Source organism: Piliocolobus tephrosceles, chromosome 5 (assembly GCF_002776525.5).
Source record: "Piliocolobus tephrosceles isolate RC106 chromosome 5, ASM277652v3, whole genome shotgun sequence".
In the NCBI taxonomy this organism is placed as follows: domain Eukaryota; kingdom Metazoa; phylum Chordata; class Mammalia; order Primates; family Cercopithecidae; genus Piliocolobus; species Piliocolobus tephrosceles.
In genome coordinates this window covers 20,480,835-20,491,057 of record NC_045438.1, presented here as the reverse complement: position 1 = coordinate 20,491,057, position 10,223 = coordinate 20,480,835, and the positions used below count along the sequence as shown (strand labels likewise).

At 42.6% G+C, this 10,223-nt stretch overlaps 1 protein-coding gene across 6 annotated transcripts in view; it reads right to left on the bottom strand.

The window, feature by feature from the left end:
- ERMARD (ER membrane associated RNA degradation) overlaps positions 1-10,223 on the bottom strand; it is a 31,936-nt gene that overhangs the window by 15,895 nt on the left and 5,818 nt on the right. For all 6 annotated transcript variants that reach the window (XR_002728046.3, XM_023198142.3, XM_023198143.3 and 3 more), the window contains 6 exons: positions 9,623-9,724; positions 9,258-9,347; positions 6,998-7,095; positions 6,073-6,209; positions 5,284-5,398; positions 3,499-3,601 (listed from right to left, as the gene is read on the bottom strand). Coding sequence is in view for 5 of the 6 variants with exons in the window: in XM_023198142.3 (XP_023053910.2) it covers positions 3,499-3,601; positions 5,284-5,398; positions 6,073-6,209; positions 6,998-7,095; positions 9,258-9,347; positions 9,623-9,724 (645 nt within the window). In the remaining variant the exon portion in view is untranslated. The remainder of the gene's footprint in view (positions 1-3,498; positions 3,602-5,283; positions 5,399-6,072; positions 6,210-6,997; positions 7,096-9,257; positions 9,348-9,622; positions 9,725-10,223) is intronic.

The window sequence follows — 10,223 nt, the reverse complement described above, 5'->3', positions numbered from 1 at the left end:
AGATTTGACAGGCAGTGTGACAAAACCACTTCAGTGAGATCTGACAGTGTGATGAAATCACTTCAGTGAGATTTGACAGGCAGTGTGACAAAATCACTTCAGTGAGATTTGACAGTGTGATGAAATCACTTCAGTGAGATTTGACAGTGTGACGAAATCACTTCAGTGAGATTTTGACAGTGTGACGAAATCACTTCAGTGAGATGTGACAGACAGTGTGATGAAATCACTTCAGTGAGATTTGACAGACAGTGTGATGAAATCAGGATTTTGTGTAAGCTAGCTCTCAAGAAACGTTTTTTGATTTATTAATGTTTTATAACCTATTTTAAATTTCATATTGCCAATATTCTTCAACATTACTACACAGATGACTCTAAAATCTGTATCTTTAGCTCTCAAATCTGTATTGCTAGCCCTAAAATTCCCTCTGAGTTCTAAATATCCAATTGTCTACCACACATTCCCACTTCCTCCAAAAAGTGGAATTTTTCATTTACCTCCATCAACTACATGCATTAGCTTCTACTTTGTTTTACAGAGTTAGTATAAATGCCTTCTCACTCTCCCGTGATAAATAAGCTTCTGAAGTCAGAAAATTTCACTCATATTCATATCTTCCACTGGCCCTGAAGAGACCTCATGACACAAAAGTAATCAGTAAATAATAACAGCATCTGCAGAGTCTTATTAAGTTTTATAAAATATCTTCATATATATATCGCCTTAAAAACTGATCCTGTTTATTCTGGATAAAAGCCTGGGCTAAAACTTAATACAGTCTTTGATAGATTATATCCTCTGTGGAAAGAGTCATATTACTTATTTATGAAGTCAAATGACAAGTAAACATCCAAATATCCAAATGTATTTGCACTACATGGCCCTAGAGTGACGGAGCATGCCACCGTGCAGCCCATCTCCATGCAGGTATCACGAAGCAAGGGCTCTAATGGGTGGGGACCATCTCTTTCCTAAAGCTTCGCTCCACACAGTACCAAGTGGCCTACGTGGAAGGCACTGGGCGTGGGCACCAGGCGACGGCAACGTGAAAGCCTGCTTCAGAGAACCTGCAGAGACCTCTGCAGAAATGCACATGAGTAGGGCAAAGCAGGACTGCCTCCAAGATAAGATAGAAACAGAACACAGAGAAAAGCAGCCTCAACCTTTGAGTAGATGAGCCTCCGGGAGGTCGCTCTTGTGGTCACAGCCCCTGATCTGGAGCAGTAAGTCTGGGGGTGAGGAACAAAGTAAGAAGAAAGACAAGCAAGTTCTGGAGCTGACAAGAAGCCTAAATTTCACTGAGGGACCCAAACAGGGAACACACCAAAGAGGAGGGCAGGGTTAGCACCCGAGGCCTTGCTGCCACGTGAAGAGGATGAACTCTACCTGGCAGGCAGCAGGACATCATCAAGGAGGTTAAACGAATGAAGAAAACCATAAATAACTTAACAACATCAGTTTAGAAAATAATCAGTGGGGCCAGGTATGGTGGCTCACACCTGTAATCCCAAAACTTTGGAGGGCCGAGGCAGAAGGATGACTTTGCCCAGGAGTTTCAGATCAGCCCGGTCAGCATGGCAAGACTCTGTCTCTACAAGAAAAAAAAAAAAGTGTAAAAAGGAGCCAGGTATAGTAGCACACACCTGTGGTCCCAGCTACTCGGCAGGGGCTGAGGTGGGAGAATCACTTGAGCCTGGGGATTGAGGCTGCAGCGAGCTATGATCGCACCACTGCACTCCAGCCTGGGCAACAGAGACAGACCCTGTCTCAAAAAAAAAAAAAAAAAAAAAAAAAAACAAAGAAAAAGAATCTGCAGGACTGTGAGAGTGAAATTTGAGGAGGAAGAATCGTGAGATGAGCTCCGGTGGGCCGAGGAGCCAGGTGGGGCTTCTCAGTTTGGACAGGAAGAGCACGAGGTCAGCTGGCTGGAAACCACCAGCCGTGCTGGCCACTGAGTGGACATGGGAGGTGTGGAGGAAACATGAGATGCTGTTGGAGTCTGCAGTTGGTGAGGCTGAGATGACAGAGGGAGCGTCAGAGGACAAATCTGTGGGAAACAACGCCTTTCTGAAATAAGACAAACGTGAGGTGCTGAGGAAAACTCACATGAAGATATTCAGCGAACATGAGCACATCTAAGTGCAGAGATCAGATGGGGGTCAGTGAGAAGCAACGCTGGGAAGCCCGGCTCCTGGGCCGTGAGCTCTTGCAGCACTGCCTTCGCTGGGTTCAAAACTTCTCATAGGTTGGGTTTCGTTTTCATTGAGTTCAAAGTATTTTCTAATTGTTGTTCCCCCAGAGATGAAAATGTAAGGCACAGAATTGCATGAGATCTCCCAGGGACAGGAAACAGGATGGGGTTGAGAGCAGAGCACTGAGGAAAGCCTACAAAGAGGGGCAAAAAGCAAAAGCCAAGCTAGAGAAGGAGACGAGAATCCGAGGTGTGGAGCGGCTGTGCCTGCCCTCCCTCCACAACAGATCGTCCCGTGGGAAGCTGGGCACTCGGCCACCCAGGAACGCTTCCATGCCTCCCTGGTAGCAAGTGCGACTAAGCTCTGGCCCACGGCCTGAGCTACCTTCAGGAAGTGTCCTTAGAGAGGGGCGTGCACCAATCTTCGCTTTTCCTGCTGGATGGAAAGCAGATGTGATGGCTGACACAGCCGGCTGGAGCCAGGAAGAAGTAGTCTCCAAGAGGAAGGCCCGGCCCTCATCAGTGGAAGATGACACAGAGGGTCTGAGTGATGATGGGGGTGCTGCCATCTCCGCGGGAGCTACTCACATTTGGGAAAGGAAGAAATGCACTTCTAGCCTATTTCAGTCACTGCAGCCATATTATTTCGAGATCACTGTCACTAAGCAGCGGGATCTTATCTTAACTACCAAAAAGGAGCAGAAATGAGAAATTCTAGGAGCCAGAGGAGGTAGGCTGGAAACTCAGAGACGCTTGCCTCAGACAGGGCAGCCGGGGGTCAGTGTGGGAACTCTGAGGCAACTGTGTGTACATGTGTGTGTACACACTTGGGGGGGCTCAAGAAACTGTGAGACAAAGGCTTCCACGATCTGCTGCAGGGCTGGCACTAACCAAGTCACCTCCAAATCCCACCCCTTCCATGTGGAAGCTGGAGAAACTCAAGCTCAGGTTTCAATTAGTTGCCCAAGGTCAGGATCAACCACTGGTCGCCTCAGTCTCCTGGCTAGACCCCAGCCATCTCATGTGGTTACAGTGACACACCATCAACACGGCTAGAGAGAGAATCAGTGCCTACTACGTTCATGGCATCATTAAGTTTAAAAGACTGTTTGGAAATATTTCAGAAATATCAAAAACAATTATAAATAACAAATATAAATCCTAAAAAATGACAGTGAAGACGTCCACAGTTCTTAGCTAAAAAAATGCATTTTAATGGTAAACAGAATAACAATTTTAAAAACTTTTCATTGGTAACAGAAAACAGCAACAGTCATCACAATCAGTAATAAAAACAAGTTTACCTCAGCAGTCAGGAGTCTTTTTGGACATCTGTTAAGTGTCGCAAAAACATTCCTAAGTCCAGTTTCTAGTTGTGTCAGCAACAATATGGCACAGTCAGCAAACCTATGAAATTGAAGGGAAAATAGGTAAAATTCTATGTTTTGAAAGTAAGTATTAGGCCAGGTGCAGTGGCTCACGCCCGCAATTCCAGCATTTTGGGAAGCCAAGGTGGGAGGATCGCTTGAGGCCAGGAGTTCAAGACCAGCCTGGGAAACCCCATCTCTACAAAAAATTTAGAAATTAGCAGAGTGCGGTGGCACTGTCTGTAGTCCTAGCTACTCAGGAGGCCGAGGCGGGAGGACTGCTTGAACCCAGGAGTTCAAGGCTGCAATGAGCTATGATTGTGCTACTACACTCTAGCTTGAGTGACAGAGTAAGACTGTCTCTAAGTAAAAAACAAACAAGCAAAAACCAAAAATAATATTGACACCAACATCACAATAACTGCTGCAGTCTACATATCAAAGGCAAAGAGAAATGATAATACCTGATAATAGGAGAAGCAAAACAGAATCAGCTGAGCGCAGTGGCTCAAGTCTGTAATCCCAGCATTTTGGGAGGCTCAGGTGGGCGGATCACATGAGGCTAAGACTTTGAGACCAACCTGACCAACGTGACGAAACCCAGTCTACTAAAAATACAAAAATCAGCCCGGCATGGTGGTGCATGCATGCCTGTAGTCCCTGATACTTGGGAGGCTGAGGCACAAGAACAGCTTGAACCTAGGAGGCAGAGGATGCAGTGAGCTGAGATTACACCACTGCACTCCAGCCTGGGTGACACAGTGAGACTCTGTCTCAAAAAAAAAAAAAAAAAAAAAAAAAAAAACCACACACACATAGAACCAAAGTTTCATTAAGTAGTGATTTCAAAAACACTTTCCAGTGTTTTAATTTTTGATGAACCATTTTTCGTAGGTTCTATAGAAAATGTCATCAAAGAACTGTCTAACTCATTTCATTGCTTCTAGAAAATACTGAGGCTGGGCGCAGTGGCTCACTCCTGTAATCCTAGCACTTTGGGAGGCTGAGACAGGAGGATCACTGAGCCCAGGAGTTCAAGACCAGCCTGGGCAATGGACTGAGACCTCATCTCTAGAGAAAGTACAAAAATTAGCCAGGCATGGTAGTACACACTTACAGTCCTAGCTACTCAGGAGGCTGAGGTGGGAGGACTGCTTGAGCCCAGGAGTTCAAGGCTGCAGGAAGCCGAGATGGTTCCAATGCACTTCAGCCTGGATGACAGGGTGAGACCCAGTCTCAAAAAGAAAAAACAAAAATGCACATACCAGGATTTCAGTGGGTTCTCAAGGCATAAAAATGAATGAATTAGGGTAATATCCTTTAAGGAACTAAAGACCAGCTCACCAGACCTTCTGGTGGTGACCATACACATGTTTGCTCCTGAGGAAACAGAAACAGAATGTAAGGACAAAGTGGCTTATCTCTGTTTCATGGTTCTGAACATGTTTTGCTCATTCTAAGAATTCCAGAAAGTATTAAAAAGTGGATCCTGAAAAATAATTCTATCAACTGCACCAAAAGGCCAGCACACAATGTTTAAGATACAATCATAGGCTGTCCTTGAAGCAACTCTATGAAGGTGTTTTATTTTCAGGTCTGCTCAAGTCAGTCCAGCTTTTCTTCACTCCTACTCCAACAGCAAAAAGCATCAAAAGTGAAGGGCATCCAGAAAGACTGGCCTCCAGCCACTGCAGACCACTCTGCCATGCTCCCTTCAGTTACCTGTGTGACTTGAACTTGACCAGTGCAACTTCCCAATATGGTAACATGATTTTTAATATAAAAGCAGATTTCGTCATCGCTTCTTCTAATACTGAGAGCACCTCATAAGTAACATCTGTAAAATAACATACAGTTTTAAACACAATCATACTGATCAACTGAAAAAAGACAGAAACATACGCTGGAGGAGTGATGCCAATGAGCCAACCACTTTAGGTGGCTGAACCGTGACCCCTGCAGCAGGGGACTTGTTAGAGAGTAGGATTGCCCTGACCAAGGGCCTGAGGTGCAAGTGATCCCTGGAAAGTGGGGCATGGACGGCTCTTCAGTGATTTAGGCAACAGTTCAGGGTGGACCAACTGAGCACAATGACCAAGAGAAGTAAAATACATTTTCAGAAGGTGTAAAAGACCCTTGATACTACTACAAGTATTTTTGGTATAACAATCATGAGTACAAAGATACAAGAGGTAGAAGGAGGAGAAAATGTACATCATCCAACAGCCTGAGACCACTGCTGCGCATAGTGCATCTGAGGAAGAAAGAGCTTGACTCACACAGCTGCAACTCCTGTGACCCCCACAACAACTCCAGGGCATGGTGGGAGGAGGCAGGGCTTTGGGTGACAAAATGTAGGAGGTTCTTCAAGCAACTCTGAAAGCCATCCGACTACTGAAGAATAACTACTTCACCCCACCTCAAGAGTACACCTCTTAATGCTGTTTACTGACTGTGCAAAATATCTATGCAAAGTTATATTAAGGAAGAAATGTGAAACGTAGTACTTACCAGGAAAAACAATCAAATCCTCAAGGTTTGTAGGAGTTATGAAAGAGCGATGTGCCAATGTAAGTTTAGTTTTTTGAAGATAATTCTTCAGTAACTGACCCAATCCTGCTGTCAACAGCATCATCATTGAACAGTATCTAGGGGAAATACCATAGAGATCTGTTACAAAAATGTACTCAATCATGCCTATAAAAAGCTTCACTGTGAAAAATACAACTTTAAAATTAAGAAAGCAAAGCACCATTAAATTGCATGAAACTGGCCGAGCACGGTGGCTCATGCCTGTAATCCCAGTACTTTGGGAGGCCGAGGAAGACAGATCACTTGAGTTCAGGAGTCTGAGACCAGTCTGGGCAACACGGTGAAATCCTATCTCTACAAAACATACAAAAAAGTTATGTAGGCATAGTGGCGTGTGCCTATAGTCCCAGCTACTGAGGAGGCTGAGGCAGGGGAATCACTTAAGCCTGGGAGAGGAGGTTGCAGTAAGCTGAGAATGTACCATGGCACTCCAGTCTGGGTGACAGAGTGACACTCTATCTCAAAAAAAAAAAAAAAAAAAATTGCACAAAATTCTCTAGATGTAGGAATTAAGCTGTGCAAGAGTTGGGAGGCACAAAACCACCACAGAAACTCGGATGAAGACCCTAATGAAACCTCAGGGTCTTCCACCCACCCAGGACGTGAATGGTATAACATCCTTCTGGTTTCGCCCCTGAACTGCCTTTGGGGTATAAGTCACTGAAACCATAACCCGCTCATCACTCTGGTGACTGCACTAGTAATACTCAATTTCACCTTCAAAATCCTATCTCAAAACTCACTCATCTTTCACAAAATCTATTTCTTTCTCATGAAATTCAAAATTTAAAAAACTCTTTGGTAGATCCAGAAAAGGAAGAAAATTCCTTCACTTGAAACTTACTTTGGAGGAACTTCTTCAGGTGACGCAAACCCATGCCATAAGACGTTACGCAGGTTGAGACCACACGGAGAGCCAATGAAGACTTTTAGCACATTCATCTAATCCGGTTAAGGACAGCAAATCATTACATAGTTAATTATTATTGAATTACTGAATAAACCAATATAATATGAAGATAACGTTTGTGTTCTTTTTACCTGACAGAGCCAACTAGCAGTAATAATAATAAAACCAACATTTATTGAGTGTTTAATATGTGCTAGACACATTTTATATGCATTCATCAACTCACTCATCCTAAGAACAACCTATGAGGAAGGTACTACTATTATCCCCAGCACCTAGGTGAAAAAAATACAAGCATGGAAAGGTGAAACCAAGGTCTCTAAGGCTACAAAATCAATATGGTGGATAAGATCTGACCCAGGTTATCCTGCTTTAATAAAGTGCTTCAAATGTGCCGAACATCTAAATAAAATTTAAAAAGACAATGATATGACAAGCAGAAACGTATCGCTGTATTAAGCAGCATGCAATTGTGTGGTTAAGCAGAGGCAGCAGGGGATGCCCGAGCAGCATGACTCCAGGCTTGAGCCTCCACTTCCTAGCTGTCTGACGTGAAGCCCGTCACTGATCCACCCCACCATCTATCTACAGAGTGAAGAAAACGCCCAACCAGCGGTCCTACTTAATGGACTACAATCATGCCACGCCCAGAGAACTGCTTTGGGTTTGAGGCACCATACTTAGAAGAAACTCAGAAAATAACGGACGATGTTCAAAGACTAAAAGAACTTAAAACCCTGTCATAGGAGAAAGAATGGTTGAGCCTCCAGAAGACTCGAGAAGGAAGTGAACGCTGTCTTCACGCGTGTGAAAGATGGCTGCTGAGAAGGGAATGTGGATGCATTCTGAATTTTCCTCAGAGGGGAGACCCAAAACCAGGAGGTGGAAATGATCAACAGCAGTTCTACTGAATGTAGGAACATTTAACAAGCAGTTCTTCTATGCAGCTTCAGGAGATCTTTTTGCTCTACCAATAATTGATGAAATATTCATGGTTCACACTATCTGGTCAATCAGATGTATAAATGGCAGTGACCAAGTAAAAGTACCTGGCAGCTGAAGGGGCCACAAGTGGGCAGAGGGCCAATCACATATAAGCAAGTACCAAAGAACAGATCAAAGAAACAAAATGTATTTAAGAATTCAGTGTAACAAGAAGTTTGCACTTTTTATCTTCATTCCATGCTCTCCACAAAAGAAAATGATCTTTAAGCTGACAAGGAGTAAAGACCCACAGAAAGGAATGGAAAAGCTCCACTGAAGACAGATTTCTTTACTCCAAAAATCATCTGGCAGCTTCCTGGCTTGGCAAGTGCAGCTTCCACATAAGGCTCTCCTGGGTTTCTTCATCTTGACCCTGCCTCACTCAGTTGCATAAGGTTATTCATTAGTCTTAAGTCTCTTGATCATGTGCCCTTTAGGAGATTTTAATATAGTATGTAACTGCATGATTTTTTTAACATCTGAATTTTTTTTCTGCTGTAAGTTTAAATGGTTGCAAAAGGCATAATTTCAAGTTAAAATTTTCAAATAAAATCATATTGTCACTCACTTAAAGGGTTAAAGTTATATTTGGATTATTATAGTTAATAATATGTAATTGATCGAGGCAACATGCTTCACATTGGCCCTGTGGTGCCCCAGAGTTATTCACACTTGGGATAGGAAAGCTTTCTACGTGCTGGAGGAGGGGTAATTTTGAAAGGGAAGGTGGGAAGGAAGAATATGCCTGAATCACTGATACAATTGTTTCCTAAAGCATCATCAGTTTGGGAAGAACAAAAGCACAGCATATGTGAATTGTTGTTTTGCACTTACTCCATGATATGGTTTGGCTGTGTCCCCACCCAAATATCAACTTGAATTGTATCTTCCAGAATTGTGGGAGGGACGCAGGGGGAGGTAGCTGAGTCATGGGGATCGGTCTTTCCTGTGCTATTCTAGTGATAGTGAATAAGTCTCATGAGATCTGATGGGGTTTATCAGGGGTTTCCACTTTTGCTTCTTCCTCATTTTTCTCTTGCTGCTGCCATATACGAAGTGCCTTTCTCCTCCTGCCATGATTCTGAGGCCTCCTCAGCCATGTGAACCTGTAAGTCCAATTAAACATTTCTCTTCCCAGTCTCGGGTACGTCTTAATTGGCAGCCTGAAAATGGACTAATACATTCCATGAGTTCAGATGAACAAGCTTACCACAGACTGCCCGAAGACTTGAGCAAGTTCCTCAGATGCAAGCAAATCTCTTAAAAGAAAGGGGCATTCCTTTCCAATCAGTAAAAATACCTAAAATTCAAACAAAAATTGTGTAACAGTTGCATTATGAGTCAATAAACATTAAAAACATTATCCATGAAGCAACTGTTTGTACAAATGAAGGGTGAAAAGTACTTAGACACCAATCCTTTGATTTCATAATCATTCAAAAGGGAAATATTAAAAATTTCTACCAAATGATTTTATGTTTTAGGAAAATAAGAAATCTGAGGATAACTGTAAAATAGCTTAATGTTCATTCAGACAATTTAATGGGCCAATAATGAAAAAGTTCTCCTACTTACATCACCCAAGGCTCGTTCTAGACACGATGTCAGTTTCATTAAGCTAAGAGAAATAGCGGGAGATTGTAGACTTTCCAAGGCATCAAATATTTCAGGAAATAACTATTTAGAATAAAACATATATTAGGATGTACACTCCAAAACTACTTCTCAAAGTAACAACATTATTCATTGAAATTCAAACCTCGAGATTTCAACTGCTCTATTTTGTTATTTTCAGCAAATAAGTAAACATTTTCTGTATAATTACATTGTTTAAAGAATCAATAAAAATATTTAAATAGCTAAAATTCCTTGAAGGTTCTTTATTTAAACGTTTATTGAAAGCAACAAATCTGGCATAATTTAAGTGGAAAAGTCAAGCATTTCGACCTCCATCGTGTTTCTCCTTTTGATTTGGCTGAGTCCTCAAACAGATACACACAAGGCAGCTCATCCTGCCACTTAAAAGCACAAGTACAAGGGGAACATGATGATTCCTTCACTCCAAATTCAAAGCAGAATTAGACTTGTTACAGTTACTGCTTTACTGTGGTCATTTAGTGTGCCAAATAAAATGAAGAAAAACTGACCAAAAAAACAAACCAACACAAGATTTTGG